Raw genomic sequence first — 24317 nt, 5'->3', positions numbered from 1 at the left:
CCCAAAAAAAAAAAAAAATGGAGAAAGGTTGAGATGAGCTAGATCTAAATTCTGAAATCAGATTTGAAAATTGAAAGAGAAAATGTTAAAATAGAGGTTAAGAGTACTCAAAATGAGCTCTTAGCTTTTAAACGAAGCAGTTAGGTATCATTAGGTAAAATGTCGCAGCCCAATCAGATAATGTTTGCTAAGCTGTTACCTCCAAGAACCCACAGAAAAAAGCTATTAGTGTGTTGCACCAATTGTATTCTACAACCAGCCGGCCATAACCTACCTTATACAGGAGTGGGTCCTTCATCAAGATCATATAATCTACATACAGAGACACAAGTGGTTCCTTCGCCTGTTGAGTGTCTAGGCTTGTTTGTGATCGATTTGATCAGTTTTTGATCAATGGTATCAATCTTTTCCAAAATAGAGGATACATTTGTGGCATTGTTAAAAATACACTCTAGAACGACCGTTATCTACCGATCTCATTTCGAACAGGACGACACAGATTAGGGGGGAGAGAGAGAGGGAGAGAGAAAACGTATTTGGTGGTGCCTTATGAGTTGGAAACCACCAAACCAACAAAAATGGGCCTACTAGTTTTGGCGCATACTGGGTTGGGCTTCAGTTTAGATTTGGGACCTCATGAGTTGCAAGTTACAATCAAACAAAATATTATTGTATAGGAGGAGTCAGGGTCCACAAAATCAACCATTGGTATAAGCTTAAGCCTTTTTTATTTTTATTTTTTTAATTCAACCGACGAGTATTCATGGATTCAGCTTAACTAGTCCAATAGGTTTATATTGAGTCCACAATCGTATGGATCGTGCCTTCATGTGAGTGATCCTAAGCAGGTAAGAGGAGTCGAACTCAGAATCATATGCTTCTTGAGGTGAAGGTCCCTTGCCAACTCTAGTACCCTCTTCGGGTTAACCATTGATATAAACATTTCTCAAAAAAACACTTATTTACCTATGTTTTGTAATTAGGTTTTTAGTAAATGATAGCGGCATTGGTATCCATCACCACTAATGATTCCAAACACTTTCGAAGTATACTATTCAATATTCTCTTTAACCAAGGTTTAGAGTTGAGATCTTCAAAGGATGGCATGCCCGGAACTTAGAAAATGCTGATATTAAAAAGGTAAAATGACAATTATATATATTAAATAAATAATAAACCCAGATCTTTTAACATCATAGGTGCAAAAGTAAGACTGCATTTAATATGATTTCTTGAAATACATAACAAGCACAGCCTTTTGAAAACTTTGCTTAAGACAAAATAAGGAGGAATATTGGCTTTGATGGATTGAGACCTCTACGTTGTTTCATATACAGATCCCTATATTTTATAAGGTTAAATGTAGAGATGTGGTTATGATGGAGATGGCTCTTGTATCTTACGTCACTGTGCGTCAACCGTTAATTCTATATATAGAATATATATATCATACGAAACCAGAGTAGTGACTCTGTTATTCTTTTCTAAGAAAATGGTTAATTAATTAGTTTTAGTTTTTATTGCTTGCCATGCAAACTCCATCCATCCACGTTGAAGAAAAGAATCAAAAGAAGATAAAATGCATTTTTCATTCCATTGAAAAAAAATAGATAGATACAGATAAAACGAAGAAATTAAAGATTGAAAACTTCTTGTAGCACGCCATTGATGGATTTGATGGATCTCTTTTTCTTCAATTCTCCATAATCAATTGGTAATGTTGTTGATATTGAAAGAACGTTGAAATTAACTACTTCTTCTTCTTCTTTTCTCTCACTCACTCACGAACGACATTTGAAAATGTTGTCACGTTAATAAGTAATTTCACCAACCGTAATACGTATAGCTATCGTCAGTTTTAATTAAGTGGACTTTGAGCCTTCTGCAGGAGGATAGAGATCATCATCTTAATCTAGTAGTAGTAGTACTAGTGTCGTAGCCAATTGCTCTTATCTTTCTTTCTCTGATATTGATTTAACGGAATCACTAACTCTCTCTCTCTCTCTCTCTCTCTCTCTCTCTCTCTAAAGTGTCAATTAGTAGTCTCAAGACTCTCTCTCTCTCTCTCAACTACAACTACAACTACAACTACAACTAAAAAGGTGAGAGATGTGTGGAGATCCACATCAGGTTACAGGTCAGTAAAAAAGTGGTTGCTCCGTCAATTGTCGGCCAAAATAGATCATGATTAGGCTAAGAATTTGAAGGTGCAACTATCATGATTACAGGCAAGACGGTGAACCTGCCCATAATAACTAAATACCATCTCTAAGACACTACCACTTCTGTGCTATATACCGTTATGGAGATATCAAAGCTTTCTATTCTACCCTTTTTTTAACTTTTATGTGAGTGGAAGAGAGAGAAAGAGAGATTTGAAATTAATAAGATTTTATTTCATTTGTATGGTTTAAAATGATATAAGTGAGGTACTTATTAAGTCTCCTTAAATGAACCTATCCAAAAAAAAATCTCTTTAAATGCGTCTTAGGATACGGACAAAGAACTTATACCGACATTCTACTAAGATCTTTTTAAGCCATACCCACCTTCATCTACACCATTCTTAAAAGTTCAAATCAAGTAGGTCGTAGATGTCCCAAGAGTCGAAAGTTTTTGAATTTGGATTCTCTACGTCGCAGGAGTGTGCTGGAGAAGGATCAATGAGGAGAGAGAGGAAAAATAGAGGTGGATAAAACTCTCACTGATTCCTCTCCTGTGTGGGAAAGGATCAGATGTTTGTTAAGAAAAATATTAAAATAATAAAATTTTTCTTCATCTCGTTGATTTGACATTATGATTAGATTTGTAAAAGAATGATTTAAGAATGACTAATGCTCGGCATATATCTCACATATTTTTTCTTTTTTAGTAAAAGACATCACATTCATTGTTGTTCTTAGAGTTTCTTGATAGATATTTTCTAGGGAAACAAAAAAAAAGAGATGTGTTGAGTGATAAGTGTACATGCAGCAGTATAGACCTATTAATGATCTCGTCATTAACTACTACCCCTATTTGAGAGTGAAAGGAAAAATAGGAGCCTTAAGGCAAAGATAAGAGAGAGAGTCAAACCAGTTACCTTCCTAGGGTTATAACTCTGCCAAAAAAAAAACTCTATTAATAAGGCATCAATCAATTGTGCTAGCATTATTCTTGTAGTGAAAGATGTATTTTGAAAGCAATGTTTGGTAACTCGCAACCACAAAAAGATAAATTGGAAACCAAGGCTATTTTGAACTTCTCAACTCTAATTTTTGGTATGGGTATCAAAAGTTTGCCTGCACTAATTGGCCCGACATGAATTGACTAGCCAAAGCTCGAGATCGGCTAGACCATTACTAAACATGTCATACTCAAGTATCGAATGAGTAATAATTGGACGTTTCTAGTGTATGGTAGTGGCTTGACAATCGCCTAACCAAGACTGACGAAATACTCTTGTCTACTGATGACAGATACTTTATAGCCTAGGTAGTCGGTAAAACCATTTAGCTCGAGTACAACTCTTATGGTCCACTTACAACCCTAATAGTCAATTAACCCATTTAAAATCTGATTATGGACCGATAACTGACCGATCGAATAGAATTGTGTCATGCCTATGAGGTCTGCTTACCTAAATAGACAAAAACAATGTGATGCCTTAAATTAGTGGGGACCAATTAGACCTGACTGAAACCAACCAGACCCAGTCAATTGACACTTCTAATTTTTGAGACATGAATTGTCTACATTCAAAAAGAAGAAAGGGGTATTAGGGAAAGGCAATGTTAATACATACATCAATAATCTCCTACATGTGTAGGCCAAAATCCCATAGTTCTTGCACGTGGAGCTCATGTGGCATTCTTTCTCATGGCATCTCAGGAGAAGAAATATTGACAAAACTCTTCCAATGTATTTCTCAGGAGTCAAACATTCAACCTCCCTACTCTTATATCATATTCGCTACTGTTTCCCTTAAAAACTTGAACTACTAGGAAAATGCAACACCAATGTATACATCAGCAGGGACAATGCATTGAAGAGTTATTGATTACAAAACCATAAAATAGAAAAGTAACACGAACCCATAAAGGCCAACGTAGAACATGTCCAGTAGTAATGGTTATGAGCAATTCCTATTGTTATTTAGGTAGTGCTGTTGAGAAATCCTAACGTTGAACCATGTTTCTACCAAGAAAAAGATCATACAAGACCTTCTCATTGAGGATCCAATGGAAGTTGTTCAAACTTAAAACTGAAATTATTTTTATTTTTGGAATCGTTCCCCTTTTAATCTAGACAAAGGGCTCATTCCAATGTAGAACATGTTAAATTAGCTAGGGGACATGGGCGTTTCCCAAGACCTCTTTAATAAACAAAGCAATACTTTTTGTTGGGCAATGTTTCTTTTTTCAAAACCAATTTACCTTTCCAAACAAAGAGAGAACCTTTACATTATGTTATTAAAAGCTTCAGCTTTATCCATGAATACATATCCCTTCACCTCATGAAGGAGTCCCAAAGGTCCCTTCAATTATTCAAAGAAAGAATTGCTAGCAAGACGAAGGATTTGAAAGCAAATCAACTGAAACCTTTGAACCAAACTCAACAATTATTCTCTAACAATGAAGATTTCGACAAAACCTAGTCCATAAAGCATTGCTTTTGCCTCGGCTATATTGGAATTTGAGGAGATATATATGGTATTAATGTCTGATGAAGGAAATAAAACATATTAATTGTTTTCTTGCCACCACCAATCAAATATTCCCATCAACATCGATCCGGTTTCACAACCAAACAGGAGGATTTAGTCGTCGAGTAACTAATAGTTGTTATGCTGTCTCCATTAGAAAGGAGCCAATGTGGAGGCAAGAGGTGTGATGTCCAATCTAATTAATTATTTGGATATTGAAATAGATTTATTTATTTTTGTTGTAAACGGATAGTAGGTTGGATACATGTCAAATTGAGTGGTCCAATTCAACCAAAATATCTCATTTTTGTGTAGGTTATTATTATTCCTTTGGGGTTGGTTTGGGGTGGAATGATTCCCCCAATGCTGGAGTATAGATTTCCTTACACATTCTCTCACAGAATGAGTTGCAAGACCCACACTGACACATACTCACTCTTCTATTTTGCCCCATGTGAGTCCCAAGTGGATGATGCCAATTTTCGCACCAATGGTGGTGTTGAGTGTAGATTCTTCCATACTTTGAAATTGGAGACCAAATCAGGTTTACATATGTACAAGATTTTTCTCGTACGTTCTTGATCTGTGGATTTAGAATTCATTTTCTTTCTCTACATTTAATTGATTCTAAATTTATGAATCAGACATATATATGAGATTGTTCTCATATGTGAACCTAATTCGAATTCTTGAATTGTGAATTTTTTTTTTTTTTTTTGTATAAATTAAATGTATTTACTTTTTGAAGAATGATCTATACAACTTGGGAGTGTAGTTTTTCACAAATGAGGGGATAGGTAAGTCTCAAGAAAACAAGGGTTCTACTGTCCTGACTTCACCGTGGTCAAAGTTCCATGTGGCATTTTAAGGTAAGTCTGGTATGAAGAAAAAAAAAATTCTTGGAGCTTTGGTCTTTCACGTGGCGATTTGTATTTGGTTTTGAAGAATGACAGGTGGAGAAAGGTTGAGTATAATTAATTAATTCAAATATAAGACAATAATATGGCATATATATAAAAGTTATAAGCAGTGTGAACGACGCACCATGGAGGTACATTTAGATATTTTTGTTGTTTAATCTATGAATTAAGAAAGTCAAAATATTTAATGAAATTTTGTTTGCGTATGTAAATTCAAATGTAATTGGTATATTTGTTAGCGTTGCCATGAAAATAAAAGATAATGCTGACAGAAAGTGGGAGGGGGACCTCAGACTCTCAGAGTCAGTGACTACCGTATCTCCAATTATGTTTTTCTTGTCTGGTGGGCCCATGAAAGCGCAGTTCCTCCTGACCCCATCATATCATTTAACTTTCTCCCTCTCCCTCTCTCTCTCTCGGTCTCATATCGTTGCGGTGGTTGCACAAGTAAAACCAGTGATTGGTGATTTGGTATGGCCTCTCTCTCTCTCTCTCTTTTTCTCTCAGACACTCAGGCACACAGCTAAAGACGCAGAAACTCTTGGAGAGAGAGAGTGAGAGATTCTCTAGGGATAGCGGTGGTTTCGAAAGTGCTTGTCGCTAAGATTTTAAGGTCGAGGGTCGTAGTTGAGATGTGGGCGTATCCCCAGCACACACTGTTGGCCCTAACGCCCTAAGAGGGTCTTTTGTCGCTAAGCTCTTATAGGGTAGGACCCCTCTTCCCTCTCTCTCTCTCTCTCACATTCATACACACGCGTGCTCGCACAGACACTACAAATGGAGAAGAGAAGGTGGTTGGGTTCTTCTCTTCTGGAAGGCCATCCAAGAAAACTAACCCCCACTCAAAAGTACAACCAATGACCAGGCAAGAATCAAACATTTTCCATGAATCTCCGGCCCCCTAGCATCTGCATGCCCTACCAATCTACCACATATAAATCATTCCCCTCCCCTAGCTACATGGGCTACTCATAACCACTTCTTCCTTCCATCTTCTCTTCCATTCTTCAATTCTTCAATTCTCTCCTTCCTTGCATCTCTCTCTGCCTCCCCTGTTTGGGAAGCAACTAAGTCTGGTTATCAGTCTTGCTAAGGTTGAATGGCGGAGGAGGAGATGAGTCTATCAGTGAATGGTCAGTCTCGGGTTCCTCCAGGCTTCCGATTTCATCCCACAGAAGAGGAGCTTCTGCATTATTACTTGAGAAAGAAGGTGGCATTCGAGAAAATTGACTTGGACGTTATCAGGGAAGTCGACCTTAACAAGCTCGAGCCATGGGATATTCAAGGTATAATATCTATCTTAATTAATAATAATAATAATTAATGTCTAATTGTCTCTTTCTTTCTTTCTTTCTTTCTCTCCAAACCCAAAATCTATTCTATTTCTGTCGCTCGCTTCTTCACATTTACTTGTTTATTTTTTCATTCTTTCTTTATTATTATAAATTAAGTGCGAGTTATTAGTTAAGGGTCAAAGCCAATGTGCGTCTCTGTGTTGCACCTTCCTCTCACCTGGTAGTACTGGTATGGCTACTTGTTTTGCAGAGAAGTGCAAAATAGGATCCACACCTCAAAATGATTGGTACTTCTTCAGCCACAAAGACAAGAAGTACCCGACCGGCACCCGAACCAATCGAGCCACCGCAGCCGGGTTCTGGAAAGCCACTGGCCGTGATAAGGTCATCTATAGCAGCTTCAAACGCATCGGAATGCGGAAGACCCTCGTCTTCTATAAAGGTCGAGCCCCTCACGGCCAGAAATCCGACTGGATCATGCATGAGTACAGGCTTGATGACCACCAAACCTCCTCCCCCTCATCTGATCTGTCAAATTCAATGGGAGAGGCGGCACAAGAAGAGGGCTGGGTGGTTTGCCGTGTGTTCAAGAAGAAGAGCCACCACAAGACCATAGACAGCCCGAAAAGCTCTTCCATCACTTTAGATGTAAAAAATACCCAAATGTTCAACCCAAGCAACGATGGTGCCTTGGACCAGATTCTTCAGTACATGGGAAGGAGCTGCAAACAAGAAAACGAAACTAGCAAAACAAGCATGATTAATGATCTCAGCAACATCAACACCATCACAAGTGCCAACAATTACAATAGCCACACCAACTGGAGGTTCCTCAAACCGATCGAGATAGCCATCAGCAATGGGCTTCACGAGAGATTCTTGCATCTTCCACCACTGGAGACTCCAACGCTCACTTCATTCCCAAACGATGATCGGATTCAGGACTGTGGAAGCCTGCAGGCATGTTATCGACCACTTGATGACACGCAGACGTTGACCGATGTTGACCTAGGAGGAGGAGGAGGCACGGCTAATATCAACCCGGTCTACCACTCGGGGGCGGAACTCAGTGACTGGGCAGCCCTTGAGAGTCTGGATCGGCTGGTTGCTTCCCATCTCAACGTTCAACCAGAGACTTCCAAGCAGCTGCCCTGCTTTAACGAGCCTACCATGGCCTTCTCTTCACCGGCACCACCAACCTCTGATGACCAAGACCACCCACTGCTGCCACAGCTTCGCTGCTCCTCCTCTGCCTCCGCCTCCAACAGATCATATCATAATACCCACGACTACAACAGTGAAATCGATCTATGGAGTTTCACCAGATCATCGTCTTCCTCCTCCGACCCACTGTGCCACCTCTCCAATGCTTCACTATAACCGAACCCAGAAGTGAATTGAAGTGGTATCATACACGGTATAGAAATTTCCTAGAGTAATCTTAAGAAGGCCTACTTACCATATATGGTTAGTAGTATAGGGTTGTATGTATTTAATACCAGTATTGTTCTTCAATTAAATAAAGAGAAATATGATAAATGAATAAATAAATAAATAAATAAAAAGGTTTATCATATCAGTTCTAATTAAGTTGGGGAGGCATTGTCAACCATTATCTTTTCTTAATCTCTATAATATATGTCTTTGGCTGTCAGCATTCTTGTGGAGGACCATATATAAATAACGAGTTCTTTTTGGGTGCTGTGATTTGCTCTTCCCAACTATAATCATGTCCCAACTTTTTAAAATCGTTAACCCTATTGAATCATTAATCAACGTTTAACTTGAAAGCTTTGAAGACGCAGTTTTGGCCACAATAATAATCCCCATTATCCTTCTCAACTCTTGACCCAGGAGGTTGGACCATGGCCATGCTAGAGAAAAAACTAGAGAGAGGCAGTCACAAAGGTCAGCATCGTTCGAGAATTCATGCGGTTCTACAAACATCTTTTAGAAATCAGGAATCAAATTGAAAATAAGGTATCAGTTGTTGAATGTATGGTCATGTCCTAAAAATGACCGACTTGACTCCCTAGTTCTGCAATTTCCCTTTCGTATGCGAGAAAGAGGAAAGAAAAACGATCACCGCAGAGATATTAGAGAGAGAGAGAGAGAGAGAGAGAGAGAGAGAGAGAGAGAGAGAGAGAGAGAGAGAGAGAGAGAGAGAGAGAGAGAGAGGAGGTTTCAACTTTCATTTCTGGTTGCTTTAATAGGGATATACTTAACGAAGATTTAGTTGGAGCTCAGGACTCTGCTCTCAGCTTCATTGTTGAAGACACTTGATAGCTTTTCACGCAGTTAGAGAAATGAAAACACAACGAAATAGAAAGAAAATAAAAAATCACAAAAACCACGACATAAAGATACATGTGGTTCGGCAAGATACCTACATCCACAGTTAAAAGGGAGGAACCTTTATTAGAAACGCAGAAAAGGATTACAAACTTTTTTCCTCGCGCTTCCCTGTGCTTAGAAAGAATTCCACGTAAACCCTAATAACCCATCGCTACCAATTAAAGGGAAAATAGAGATTTAATATCCGAAATTGACCCATGTAAAACCTACCAATTCCAAGCTTAGAGACCTACGGTCTTTTAACAACCCTTCGGAAGCAGCCCACAACCCAAACTACTGAATACAAGACATCAACCTCAACAGCTTATCTCATGTTTCCTTCTTGCATGACTCGAACAAATAATCTTTAACTGCTTCTTAAACCCAGGCCCTTTGGGCTTAGCAGCCATTTAGAGATCACCAAAGATTTTGTCCATCTTGGTCTTACTGGTTCCAATTGATTGTAGATCAAACTTTGTGGCAGTAGAAAGCAAAAGAATTTGCTATAAAACTTATCATAATTCGTGGCCGCGTTTGCTCTTACTTTGGAATGGAAGGGAGCTAAGTCCTACTCTTAGCTCGATTGTCATTGTGATCTCATCAGACAAACCAGTTTTCTATACTCTTGAGAAAGATTTTCCTATTCATTTTCAAATAAACTGGCAGAAAGGAGTTGATCAATCTCTTGCTGATGGAAATGCCGTAGGAGACAGGCTATTCTCGGTGCATCTGGTGTATCCAATATATATATATATATATATATATATATATTAATACAAATGACCAGTTAGCGAGAAAATAGGAGTTGATCAATCTACTATTTACGTCAGAGCATTCCCTATAGACTGCTATCCATCAGGCTTCCATTTGATCAATTGCATTTGTAGTTCTCTTTCCTTGAATTATTATGGCACAATCCTTGGGAGGATGAAAACTTCAGCCTTCACATCTCTATAAGTCAACCAACTAATAATTTTGAATCTTTTTCAATATTTTAGTTTAACCCTAATTTTTTTAATGCAATTTTTTTATGCAATTCAAAAATAAATTCATAAATATATAGAGATTTTTATTACCAATATAAAATCAATTACAAGATAACAAAGGTCAAAGAGGGATCTTTTAACTCAGATCCTATTTGGTATCATTTTTCTTTTTTATTTTTTTTCACAAAAATAGTTTTGGCTGCATTTGGTATCATTTATGGAGCTTGTATCTATTTTAAAAAAATTGATAAAACACAAGAACCAAAAAGAGATCAAGAGTCATTTATGTATTTTGACCAAAATTGATTTTCAGTTATTTTTTATTTTAACTTTGATGAGCGTGTGCTTAAAGTCTCAATATAGAGGGGTAAAGTAGTCATTTGTTTTGTAATTAGAAATCCAAGCCCCTTGCCCCCTCTTGTTTAGTTCAAAGTGGAGAAAGACAGTTATAAAAAAGATGGGTGAAGGGAATCTCTTCACCCATTTCTTCAAAAAACCATTTTGCACATAGAGGTACCAAACTATTTCTCACAATGCACATAGAGGTACCTTAAATATTTCTCACAAAAAAAAACCATTTTTTCCAAGTAGTTACCAAACCATTTTTATGTTTTGATAAAACATGGTTTTCATTAATGATTTTTGTTAAATAAGTAAAAAGAAAAAAGAAAAATGATACCAAAGAGGGCCTTAAGAATCAAAGTGGACCACTTAACTCTGGGATCACTTGTGGACTCACTCAACCCAAATGTAAGACTCACTTAACCACAAGAGGACCTAAAACTCAAATGTGGACTCACTTACTACAAGAGGTCATGTTGGACTCAAATTCTTCTTCTCTCCACCTTCTACAAACCAAAAGATACGTATATATTGGGGAGGGGAAAGAGTTGTTGGAAATTTATGACTAGTGGCATTATGGCTTCATCACTTTGAACTGAACTTTTCATCATTTCAACTTGGGGAACTGCAAATAAAAGAGTACCTCAGCCATTGGAAATTAATGAATATCGACATAATATGGCTTCATAACTTTTGAATTGAAATTGTCATTGTCTCAAACTTGGGAAGCTGCAAATATATGAGCACCTTAGCACCTATCTTCTACTGCTTGTCAATTTGGATGGGATGAAATTTTGTAGATATGGGGTCTCCTCCTAACATGTCAAGTTTAAGTTGAAAAGAGTTAATAAGCACATGACAAATATAGGTGCCGTATGGAAAAATTAAATACTACAAAAGAATGTACTAAATGAATGCCAATGGCCCCTTGCTAGCGTGGCTTGCAGTATTACTGTGCAAGAGGCAGGTGGGAACGGATCAGGTTCACGTACGAGAATGTTCTCGTATATTGTTCTTGTATATCATTGGTCTGTGGATTTATAATCTATTAAATGAAGAAAGAAAAAGTGAATATTCTCTCGTATGTGAACCTGATCCACTCTCAAGGCAATAGGATGTTCCTTCAAGACTTTCCTCGAATAATGCTCACATGCAGCTACAATGCAAACTAGTTCCTTATAACAGCGAGGCAATGTAGATGATGTTGCGAGCTAGAAATTTGATGCAAGGAATGGCTCCCCCCCCCCCCCCCCCCCAAAGAAGCACTTACATGAGATCATCCCCAGCTCACTCTTACCTTCAAAAAGTGTAGTCCCTTTGGCATTATACTGTCATTCTCCCCTTCCCCATCTAGTTGTAGCACAACTCTTTGGGGAGAGGGGCTTTGTCAACCTCATGAAATATGTAACAGGATGGTTGATTCTATATCATCAAGTTGGATCCTTAGGCATCGGGGGAATTTCACAAAATAGGTGATGAAAAAATAAATATATTTTTTTAGATGATTAAAAAAATTCATTATGAAAAAGAAAAAGAATATAAAAACCGCGAAGGAAAAAGAAAAAGAACAAAGGCTATAGAAGCCCACCAAGGGAAAACCCCAACTAAACAAAGAAGAGAAGGACCACTACTCTAAAGGCAACCACAGTTCATATATACAGTTCACGGTAAATAAAAGACAAGAAAATAAAATGTCTCAAGGGTCAAATCGTTTTGAGACCTACGGTACAGCAATATGGGTCCTACAAATTCATAATCTTATTTAATCCTTATGCAAGATAAGAAATAAAGGATGACACTTGATTGAGCTTTTAGGATGCAGACCCTTCGAGTGACTTGGGAGTCTATGTGCCTTAAAAGAGACAGCCAATTTGTCCCTTGCCATTCCTAGGGTAACTATTTCACCTAATATGGGGCTTATATGATATAACTGATGTCATTCCGACCTGTGATATCTCTCGTTTACAACGCCTTAATTTGTAACTCTTCATTTTAACTATTGGTCTCTCTAGCTAGTAATTTCTATACTACTCTAAATTATGTTAATATTGTTGGGGAAATAAATCCGAATGATTGTCCCTCATAGGTCTTAGAAACACACACAACATATAGATTGATTGTATCTATGATAATCAATGTGACACTCCCATTGCATAAACTAGAAATAGGAGTAGAGGAATACAAAGTGTAGGTTGGAAATCCCCATAGGAATTGATCACGAACCTCTGTTTCACGTGCTTGAAGATTGGTCCTATGAAGATGACAATGAAAAACAACACAATGAGGTTCCATCCGCTAAGATCTGCAGCCTTTCACCCTTGGAATTTCTTCACATAAACACCACTCCTGTGAGGAGAGTTTGTGCTTTCAAAACCATGAATGTATCAAAGTTACGGCTACAGGGACCATTAGTTTCCATTTAGAATAGAATCCCCCAAAACCCTATTCTACTCCCACAATGGATTGGACTAAATGTTTTCTAATCAGAACAGGTTATAACTACTTAGACTCAATGGATCAATCGATATTAGTTAAACCCACATAAAGTCCTAATGTCAATCTTAGAATATATTTTTTTTCGGTTGGGGGAGTAGGATTTTTGTTGGTTAAAATCTTTATGTTTAGAAAGATGAACACTTTCCCATTTTTTATCGAAGCCCATTCTTGATTCTACCAACCCAAAATATGATATTACATGGCTGCTTCCCCAAAAAGGAAGAACAAACAAAAGATGCAACTGTTATCGACACGGTTGTATGACATATGATAGGGCCGGCAATGGCCAATCCATAATTGATGAGATGAGATGATCCACTGTCTGATGAATGTGATCTAGATCAATTAACATTTTGCACTAAGTGTCATGGAACAGAGATGTGACACGTACCTCGTGAATGATGATTTTGATCATAATGAAATTTTAGAATGGAAAAAATTAAGTTGGTATTTAAAGTTGTATTGAGGAAGAGAGAGGTGATGGGAACAACCATGAATATGGTATATGAGAGGATATATGACTACAAACAATCAATCAAGAAAGTAAGCAACACATAGTGATGATGGCTTTGATGGCCAGTGAGATTATGGCTTCTAAACCAACCTTTCTCCCTCCCTCACCTTTTTTTATTTTTTTTCTTGTCATCAACTTTTTAAAAAGTGGTTAACTAATGTCGATCGACTTGCCTGTTCATGTAAATAGTCTAGTCAATGGGGTAATCCTCCAATGTGTTAAATATCCAAAGGACCCTCCCCATGGCACCCAATGGTTGATAAAGAGTTAAATGCAGGTGATGAAAAAATTGAAATTGGAGATCCAGTGGGTGAAGAAGATAAGGGTGGATATAAACATCATCTCTCAGCAAGAACAGCAAGAACAAAGACAAGGCTACACGGGCAATATTATTGACTAGTATCATTCGTAGAATGGAATGGCTTTTGAAGAATATAAAGAGCTCCAATTTTCAACCCTTTACCTTCGGGGCCCAAGAGTTGAGACCACCTTTCATGATGAGCCCATTTGGCCTCTCCTCCAGAAACCTTGCTTTCAGCTCCCAGGACGATTCATGATGCCATGAAAACCAAACCCAGCTGTGGGGTTTGCCGACAAACCCGGAAACCCCACAGTAAAGACTTCCTTTGGGAATAAACAAAATGGAAAAAAAAAGGTTTTCCTTTCCATGATTTTGATTTTGATTTTCGAACAATATAGAATGGAAATTTTTTTTGGGGGGGGGGGGGGAGAGGAGAGAGAGAGAGCTTTAAGAAATAAGAGATTAGTTAGGTGGGTGGGAGTGGGGATGGGTGGGTCCCACAGAGAGGCTAAATCTGGGTTCAAATTTCGCACAGAGGAAGTATGATCAGTTGAATTAGGGATGGAAGCAGAAGCAGGCTTTGAAATTTCGAGGCCAATTGTAGAAATCAAATCCCTTTTAAGGATATGTGAATGTGATGTGATGAAAAAAAGAAAAAGGTTAGAGGAGACCGCCACCTTTTACTTTCTCTTCTTTCTTCCTTTAGGATTCCGATCCTCTTATCTTTCTGTTAAGACATGCTATGAGCATTTTGTGCTCCTCGCTAACTTCCAAGCACACCACGCAGGCTTTCATGGATGGAGGAGACAGCGGAAAGAGGGTAGGGTGGTTGAACGTGATGTGCATGTTATTGTAATTTCCCTTTCAAGAATTTTCCATTTTTCCAAAGGCTATAATTCATAGGGGTGAGACATCTCATGCAATTTCCCTTTCTGAAAAGGAATTTGAAGACATTTTTTCTTTTCCTTTTTCCTATTTTAGAATCTTTTGCTGATAATATAAGCTCCCGTCCCAATCTGACCCTCTCAGGAGTCAGCAGACTAAAGACTATATCGTTTTGATTATTTGGTAATAGGGGTTACATAATAGTTTTCATTTTTTCTTTTTCCACTTTAATTTGGATGAGATCAGATCGAGAAGATGCTCTACCATTTGGAAACCCTTTTTCTGTAGACGACAGAAGAATGACTTGACTGTGGACGAAGATGTCCGAGTAACATCTAAGGTATTTGCCGAATCCATAAAACTGAAACAGTCGAACGTTGTACAACAAGAAGTACGTACAGAAATCTGAAGATGGTAGGTTGGCCGTTCTCCATCCCAAAATCCACAGATCACCTGCCTCTACATGTACAATTTTTTTTTTTTTCTTAACAATGGGTATTGTACTGAAGTTGAATGAGAACTATTCAACTTTCACTAAAAATAGTGAAGAACACCAAATATCCCCATGTGAATATATGGCCCTAAAGAGGTAAGAAGAGTTGAACTCAAAACCATGCGCTTCCTGAGGGCAAGGTCCCTTACCAACTCAGCTATCTCCTTGGGTTTTCATGTAATTAGGTGATAACATTTGTTCTTTTCACCTCCACACATATCATCAACTAAATATACATGTGTTATAGTTATATGTGTACCTATATTTGTTTTACTAAGAATCTTTGAACGAAAGGAGGCGTGAGATTGAGTGGTTATAACTCCATTCTCCATTGTTAATGAAGAAATTCTTATCTCATCGTGAATGTAATTTTATTGAGTCGTGTAACTCTAATGTTGCATTGTTTATAATTTCCATTCGTTCCTACATCGTCCTAGGTTTTAATTTCTACTATGTGAAGCGTACAGAAACGGGGGTAGATGATCTAGGCTCTAAAACCTCTACTAAAATGGGGAAGTACTTCAAAGTCCATGAGTAAACGAGGGCCAATGTTGGCATGGATAAAGGTGATGATGTGTGGTTCATCATTATTTCCAAGAGATTGGTGTCTCTTAGCTATGAATTTCTTAGCCAAGAATAGGAGGACCACCAAATTAAAATGCTTTTCATCCCCTTCCTTTCTTGTGTATTGGCTTGATTGGAGAAGGAATGAAGAGTCTTTGTTAGGCTTCTCTTCTGAAAATGGAACTTAAGAAGGATGGGCTTGAAACTGAACCTTACATACTTTATACACTAATAATAATGGCCAACTGTAAGTTGTCAATTTAACTCCCAGGTTCGATCCCTTTCTTGTTTCCTAGCAAAAGTGTTCTTTCATCAGAACTTCCCAATTCCAAGCTCCATCAACTGTCATCTTTAGTAGTGTCTAACTCATCTTTTGTATCGATTTCCATTAATTCTGATTTGATTTTCATTTTCATTCACAAAATGTGGATCAACCTATTAATTGGTCAAATATTAAAAATACAAAACCCATATATAATAACATAAAACTAAATTTTAAATAACATATTATTATTGATATACTAACATGCATGTCGGGGGAAAATTCCTAGAAACTGTTGGGGTTGATGTAAAATTTGCTTAAGGTAAAGAAGACCCTAGAACCTAGAAAATCATTTAAAAAAATATAAACAAGATATGCATTTAAAAGTATTTTCTTATTGCATAATCACATTTTATATAAGAAAAGAATATGATAAATTCATATAAATAGCCATAATGAGAGAAAAATGTATGGTAAATTTACCTAAAGTTGCTCCATAACCTTCGCAAAATAATTACTCTCTCTCTCTATATATATATATCTATAATCACAGATAGTGTATTCAAATTCCAAGTCGTTAGAAAAAGATTGAGGGGGGGGGGGAAATTGAGTTTTACCTCGAGCTACAATGTTAAACTCCTAAATCTATTGTCTCCAAGTCTCTCAAAGTTTTTCTTTTTCTTTGCCCCTATAAAGCCTTATTTGGTGGGAAAAAATGGGTGAAAAAAGATAGCTTATGGAACCCTCGCGTAATGTGGTGAAAAAAGATAGCTTATGGAACCCTCACGTAATGTGGTCAAAGAACATGAAAAAAGAGAAAAAAAAATTATATAATTTTTTATTCTAATCATAATTGAAAAATCAGATTTTCCAATTTAACCTGCCTTCCAGTCAAAACTAGTCAAAGCAAATCACGTATTTTTCACTTCGTCATTCATAAATCATCTGTTTTTTTTCATAGAAGAACATCCATAAATCATCATGCCCATTGAAAACGCTAGTTGGATCACATGGTTAGAAAAAAAAAAAAAAACCAGAATACTATGTAGTCTAGTGTCTAGACAAGATTCTTATACCCCCAAAAAAATCTAGACTAGAAGACAGATTCTATTCACCCAACATCTACAAGGAATCTTGAATTTTGGAAACAAAAGTCTCAGTCACAACGTAGTCCACACCCACCACGGGCTACTATCACCATGGCCTGGACAAAGAGTCTTGCTTTAAAAAATGTGTGACTGATCACACCGAGTCAAGGGAAACCAAACTCGGCTGATTCTCTTGTGACTTTGGAAAACTCTTACTATTTTTTTTATTTTTTAATACCTGGACAAATCTACAGAATCTTGGACGGTTTTCCAACTAGAGAATAGGGAAAATTCAACAAGTGTCATATCTAAAATAATAAAAATGTTCTCATGAATCTTTGTTGTTTCATTTAGGCAGTATTTGCCAACATTCCGTTTATGTGTTTTCTTATTCCCCAGAAATAGAAAAACAACCTAAAAAGCGTCAGATAAAGTTGTTTCGTTTCACTTGCTTTTAAAATCATAAATCAAAATTTATGTCTATTTACAATTCTAGAAACGACTTTGATGAAACAAGTAATTTATGTCTATTTACAATTCTAGAAACGACTTTGATGAAACAAGTCGGACTTGTTTCATCGTTTCTAGAAATGAATTTGAGAGGAAAAAAATGTTATTGTGCTGGATAAATCTCTCACCTATTTAGACCTAAAAAGAGGCAACCAAACCCTCTCTCCCTTTTGGGCATCCGATGGTACTATTGGGTTTTTTAGTAGCATTATGTTCGCAAAAAATGTTTCGAGAAACAAGTTTATCAAACATCAAAAAATCTGTTTTTGTTTCTGGAAACGTGAAAATCCGTTTCTACTGTTTCTGTGTATTTCTACAGTTTCTAGAAACAAAAACAACAGAAACGTTATCAAACAGTGCCTTAATTTCTTGTTTAATTACTTGTAAGATACCCCAAGAATTCATGACAAGGTGTTTGCATATTATATACTATTTATAATATTATTAAAAGGAAATTTCACTCCCCTCCCTTGGCGTTTCCATTTCCTCCTTTGCAAAGTTTATAATTACTTTTGCATTCTATATTGTTAACACTGTTAGAGTTGCATGTCAAATGACATTTAACCCCATCTACACAAGGAATCTTTCCTTTTTTTTTATTTCTTCTTATATCGCAGAAGAAGAAGAAGAAGAAGACCGGTATCATCCCTTAATAGGTGCATTCCTCTCTCTCTTTCTTTCTATCCTTGTGTGTTAAATCTTTTTTTCCAAGCCAATCTCTCCTTTCTTTCCCCTGTTGTTTCCCATGTTTCTTCATCTTTCCTCACAAAAACCCTAGGAGAGATTCAAGGTTCATGTAGCCTTTCAATGTAGACAATGAACGAAAATAAGAGAAGAGAAAAAGGCTTTGTTTGTACAATGAACCTACACGAAGACAGTCCCACCGGTGTAAGCATGGGGATTGATGGCACGAGTTGTCTACTGGCCACAGGTGTTGTAGGTGAAGGCCACACGCCTTCAACTTTATCCATTAGTGGGTTGCCCAAATGGTTTAGGCGAATTGGGGATCGTGTGGATAGGTGTATGGTCCCAGGTTATATTCCCTATTTGTGCATCTGCGATTTTAGTGGAGATCGTGGCGATAGATTGTTGCACTAGTCTCCCTGAGGATTAGTCAAGGTGTGTATAAACTGGCCCGAACACCTTCAAAAAAAAAAAAATCGAGATATTCTCTCCACCAAATTTGTTTTCAACCTCAGCAAGAACAGAGGGGCCTTCCATCACAGAACTAGTCATCCAACCCTTGTTGGTTGCCGCACTCAGAGTCAAACCCATAGCTGCATCCTACACTAGCAGACTTATCTTCAATAAGGACATAATTCTCAATTCTAGCAGATTAAAATTCTCAATTCTAACAGATTACTGGAAAAAAAAAAATGAATGAGAAGAAGAAAATTTTCATATAATATTATACCCTAAAATGGAGGATAAGGATAAGCCATTTTTTATGAACAAGAACTATGTTCATGTATTGTTCATTTATATGTGTCTTTTGCTGTAATTACTTGTCTAGACTCGAAGCTAAACAAGAGTGATAGGTTACCAGTAGTAATGCCCGGAGATCGAATCCCAAAGTTCATAGCTTTGCCGTGTCCTTGTGAACCACAACGACCAGAGAAGATTGCTTTAGTGGTTCATAAGCCACTGCCACCACCTCCTCGACCACTGTTGTACTTGTTTCCTCTGTTACTGTTAACATTGTACCTAAGCTTCAAAACCCTAAAACCAAAATCACTTAAGGAAGAAGATGAAACTTGGTAAGGGCAAACATGTAATCTCACCCTCAAGGTAGGGGTATTTTGGAGTTTAAAATGAAAATTTAACGTCACCACTTAACCGTGGACAGCTCACGGCATGGGTATGATTGATAGAATCTACAACATCAAAGGGATTGTGATGTTATTTTAAACTTCATAGGGGAGAGAAATGTAAGAAATAGAAACGTGAGGGGAGGGAAGTGAAATTTCCTCTATTATTAATTAATCATATTTTTATAAATGAATCTAAATGACTTGAATTCTATTATATCCCTATTCGCATCCAATTAACTTTCGAACAGATTCGGATAACTTTTAAAAACCAAAAATTTCGAATATAGATTCCTCTATTTAGATATACATAAAATACAAATTTTTAACTATCCATTTACATTTCAAGAGACAAAACTGGAAATATAGGGCCTGGATCACTGTGGATCACTGAAAAAACATGTCCAGAATCCCATTTATACATGGCAAAAATAGACATGCAGCCCACTCCCAGTTATGGACTTAAGGATTCCCTGTTTCTGCTTGCATGAAATATACATGACTAAAAGGGGCGCTAGCAACATTGATCTATACTCCTGAATCAAAACTTGATTTCCTATGGCCTATTTGATTATTTACGTTGCAAGACCCGGTCGCAGGGATTTATGTCAGGGGAATAGGATTGGTATCGGTCTCTGTGGATACTGCTATGATACCAATCTAGCTTGGCTTTGATTTTACCACTATTTTTCATTTAAAAAAGGATTTTTAACGATTTTACCTCGGTCAGACACTGATACCTGATCTAAGATCAGCCAGGTATCAATATCAATACCTCATTCCCTGCCTGGTCGAGTTCGATTCTCTCATATTCAAGAATACTTACATTGCATGGCTAAGTTATTATGTGAGTCAAGATAGTACATACTCATATTATGCATGATGATGCTATATTTATAAGTAAACCATTATCAACAAGTCATCGTTGAGTTGTTAGGAGTTATACAAGTATGGTTTTACATCGATTATCTAGACTTTAGATGTTCTTCATGTACCATTGAGTTTAGGGGTGCATGTTTGATTTTGATGACCCAAACCCACCCTAAGCCCGAACATGGCATGGACTAAGATTTCTAACCCCTGACGGTGGGTTGGGGCTGAAAAACACTAACCCTGAGTCAAGTTTGGACCCTGGCCCGGGTTGAGGCCTAAGCCCTGCCCAACCCAATCCAACTCTGACTTTTTAACCCTGGTTATATAATATGTTTAATATATACATTGCTTCTGACTTCTATTATACATGATAATATATTGTCCAAATTATTATATATTGGATTAAAGTACGTTTTATTAGTCTCATCTGGCATGGATGTAAAAACTCAGCCCTGATTGAGTTATCTCTACCTAGGGGGATGCAGGTTTGGTTTAGGGTTTTCAAAAACCAAGCCCAACCCGGGCCATGTGCACCCCTAATTGAGTTATCTCTATTTAATAACTTAAGTTTTTGGATTAGATCTCTAAATGATATTTCTAAGGTCTCAGGATTAGATCCCTAAATTATATTTCTAAGGTCTCAGGATTAGATCCCTAAATTATATTTAAAAATAAAAAAAGAGAAAGGACCAAATTTTTCTTAAGCCATCATAATAGATAATCCCAAAAATAGATCAGTTGCTCATATGATCACCTGGTCGTACGAATCAGTATCTAACATCTATCTTTTTTGTTTCCAAATATACCCCTTTTTATCCTTGTAATGGTAGAAGCAATGACAGGTGTTGGATGCTGACTCGTACAATCAAATGATTGTACATACAACAGATCCAATCTCGATAATCCCTTGACCATGAGCTTTTGGATGGGCAGGAGATGGGATTGCCATATAGGGTATTATCGAATTTGTCCAATAGCGGGTTGTTCCTAGGATGGTACCTGATGAGGGTATATCTCCCTGACCACGGCACGGCCAAGGAGCGTCCGAACTAATGCTGCACTGCTACTCTAGCCCTCATCAGGCAGAGTTGCCACCTCGGCCCTTTATCAACCCGAGCTGCCACCTCGACCCGGCATCATCAAACAGGGCTCCCAAAAAAATGCTCTCATCCACTCCTCCATTCAAGGAATGTAATCCCTGATCACAAGGACGAGACTCTATCCACTACACGTCATCAGAGACATCCACCCGTCGATCAACTGGCATTTCCGAGATAAGAGGGGAATATTTCCCTAGTACACCCTAGGATCTGAATATTCCTAACATCAGAGAGTCATTCCTCTCTAGGACTCCACGCCCAGTAGGACTCTCCACGGGCTTACCCCTTTCTCTATTCCATCAGTGGCCTATAAATACCAAGGTAAGCCTCCATTAAGGGATCGATCATTTCTTTTGACAGAAAACTCTCTTGAGTATCTTCTGTGGAAAGATCTAAGTCATCAAAGAGTCCCCCGTCAGGTCAACCCGGCTCTCCCCTGTCTTATCTTTTGTGCAAATCGGCTGACGCTTCAGGAGCTGTAAGGAAGATTAGCTAGTCAATTTTTACCACATCAGTACTATAAGCGGGGTGATCTCTGAATTGGGTACCCAACCCACAACTAAAACAGTGAAAATGGTCTTCCATTGTTCCCTAATCACCAAACTTGGTATTGCTGCAGTTAGCTTCTCATGCTTTCAGCTTTTGAAAAACAGAAAGAGAGAACTCTTGGAGAGGATACCAATCTTTCAATATTTTGACCCCAACACTGCCAGAGAAAGGAAGTTCCACCCAGTACAACTTTTGCTGGGACATTAATTTCTTGAATGGATGAGTGAAGATTTTAAAAGCTACCTGTGCTTGGGAGGGACTCGAAGGCCTAGGATAGAGTTGAAAAACAAATTGATTAAAGGATAAAATCCAAGTGATGGAAGTAGTCCATAGTTAATAACCTATTTCAAATTTCAAGCAGACTGCATATTCAACCATGATCTTTATATTGCGACTTCAAAATAGGGAGAAACCCAGATCAGCTAGTACAGTTTAAGACTCTAAAATTTGAAAACTCCCAACGGGATTCAATTATTTGGTGATACAGCTACCAACAGAAATTTAATTAAAAAGAGAGAAGAAAATACATGGTGAAAACACTTTCTTTAAGTACAAATATATCCAACTAGTAATTGGAAGGAGAGTACTGTGAAATAAAGGATTAGGATTACCGAATCACATTGGAAGTGTTTGAAACAGTTTGATAATGGAGCTAGCTGCAGATGGGACAGAGCACCAGGCCATTCTCATTGCAATCAGGGCATCTCACCACGACTTCCCTCCCTTGCGATCGCTGTGGTAGTGCGTGTTCTTTCGCCACCATCACAAGCTTACAGCTCCCACTGCAACGAAAACAGGGCAAAAATCTTACACCACCACATCCCTCACACAGAGCCCCGGCCCTGGGCAACCCTTCGAGGACCTGAACCAAAAAACCCTCTTCGTGTATCCTCAGAACTTCTCTAGCTCCACCAATATACCGACCCTTAACGAAAACCCTGGGAGGAACAGTTTCCGCGATGTCCTTCCCATTCATCAACTCCCTCAACTCTTCCCTGAACCCACGATCCATCGAAACGTCTCTCTCGTTTATGGACACCCCAATCCCTTCGAGAACTGCTCTAACAGCGTTACAATCCTCGAATGTCTTGCGAACCCCTCTTAACGTTGTCGTGTAAACGACCAATTTGCTTTGGCCGTTGGGCAGGCATCGTTTCTCGAATTCATCGTTGAGCGAGTATCTGCAGGAGGAGGGTTTGTCGGTGAGAGAGTTACCATTCAATGGCTTTAAGACATTGCTGGGATCAGGAGAGGCAGCGGTGCTGAGGGGTCGATTAGGGTTTGAGTTTTCTTTGTTGCTGCTCATGAGGTGATGTTTGAGGGTCAAGGGCTTGGGAGACCTGGAGATGCGGGAATCGAGCTCGGAGAAAGTGAGGGTGCGTAGCAGAGAGGAAGGGGAAGGTTGGAGAGGTTTTGAGGGGGCTACGACTGGGGTGGGAGTAGGAGGAGTTGGGAAGCGGAAACTGCCTGTGTCGAGGCCAGCCATAAGTTCCCAGGAGTTGATGACCTCCGATGGTTGGGAGCGAAGGGGCATTGACTCCGGGAGAGAACTTGGGAAGAGCGTAGCGAGAACGAGCCTTGGTGGGGTGGGAGGCTGGTGGAGGAGATCATTGCTGTGTGGTGGTGGTGGTGGTGGTGGGTCGAGGTTGAGGAGGCCATAGGTTGTGGAGGTGAGAGACACGATGTGGTGACCCAACCCAGGCCTGCCAAGCTGGGATAATTCATCCTCGTGATCGAGCAGAGTGGAAGAAACGCAACCCATCCAGACTTTAGAGAGCGCCTGGTAGCGGTGAGCGCTGAGCAAATCAGTAGACCAGCAGCAGAGCAGAGCCAGCTGTGGGAGCAAAACTCCTGATCGACCGGACAGAATCTCCCTCTCTCTCTCAAATAGCGAGCAGAACAGGTTTCAAACTGTTTGCGAAGCTGCCCAAAAAGCTAGAATCGCCCAAATATCAACAGAAATGTTTGTGATGATCTTCAAATACTCTGGATTCCTAGAGATGCAGGGGAGTGGTCGAAGGGGGCCGAAGCCGCGAAGGGTGACACGAGAGACCATTAAATGATGCAGCAAATTCAAAATTCAGGGACAAATGAATCACGATTGTTTAGTGTTTACTCCTCGACCTCGTTGCTTACTTATCCATAAATAATTATAAATCAAATAGTTACTTTTAATGACACCACCATTATTACTCCTTCGAGAGAAGTGACATTGGTTTAACGAAAGAGAAAGATGGCTTTCCTACCACTTTTTGCCTTTTTTCCTTTCTTTTCAATTACAGTACAATTCAAACTTGCTACAGTGATTTTTAA

General features: G+C 38.4%; 2 protein-coding genes across 2 annotated transcripts; one reads left to right on the top strand and one right to left on the bottom strand.

Annotated features, from left to right (window-relative positions):
• Positions 1-6359: 6359 nt before the first annotated feature.
• LOC122093606 (NAC domain-containing protein 43-like) lies at positions 6360-8553 on the top strand. Its single transcript, XM_042663962.1, has 2 exons — positions 6360-6890; positions 7150-8553. Exons 1-2 carry the CDS (start codon positions 6704-6706, stop codon positions 8277-8279), a joined length of 1317 nt encoding a protein of 438 aa, XP_042519896.1. The 5' UTR covers positions 6360-6703; the 3' UTR covers positions 8280-8553.
• A 13814-nt stretch (positions 8554-22367) lies between these two features.
• Positions 22368-24117, bottom strand: LOC122093362 (uncharacterized protein At3g28850-like). Its single transcript, XM_042663691.1, has one exon. It carries the CDS (start codon positions 23764-23766, stop codon positions 22657-22659), a length of 1110 nt encoding a protein of 369 aa, XP_042519625.1. The 5' UTR covers positions 23767-24117; the 3' UTR covers positions 22368-22656.
• Between the last annotated feature and the right edge of the window lie 200 nt (positions 24118-24317).

Source organism: Macadamia integrifolia, chromosome 11 (assembly GCF_013358625.1).
Source record: "Macadamia integrifolia cultivar HAES 741 chromosome 11, SCU_Mint_v3, whole genome shotgun sequence".
Lineage (NCBI taxonomy): Eukaryota > Viridiplantae > Streptophyta > Magnoliopsida > Proteales > Proteaceae > Macadamia > Macadamia integrifolia.
The sequence above is the reverse complement of the archived record's forward strand: the minus strand, read 5'-3'. Positions and strand labels throughout refer to the sequence as shown.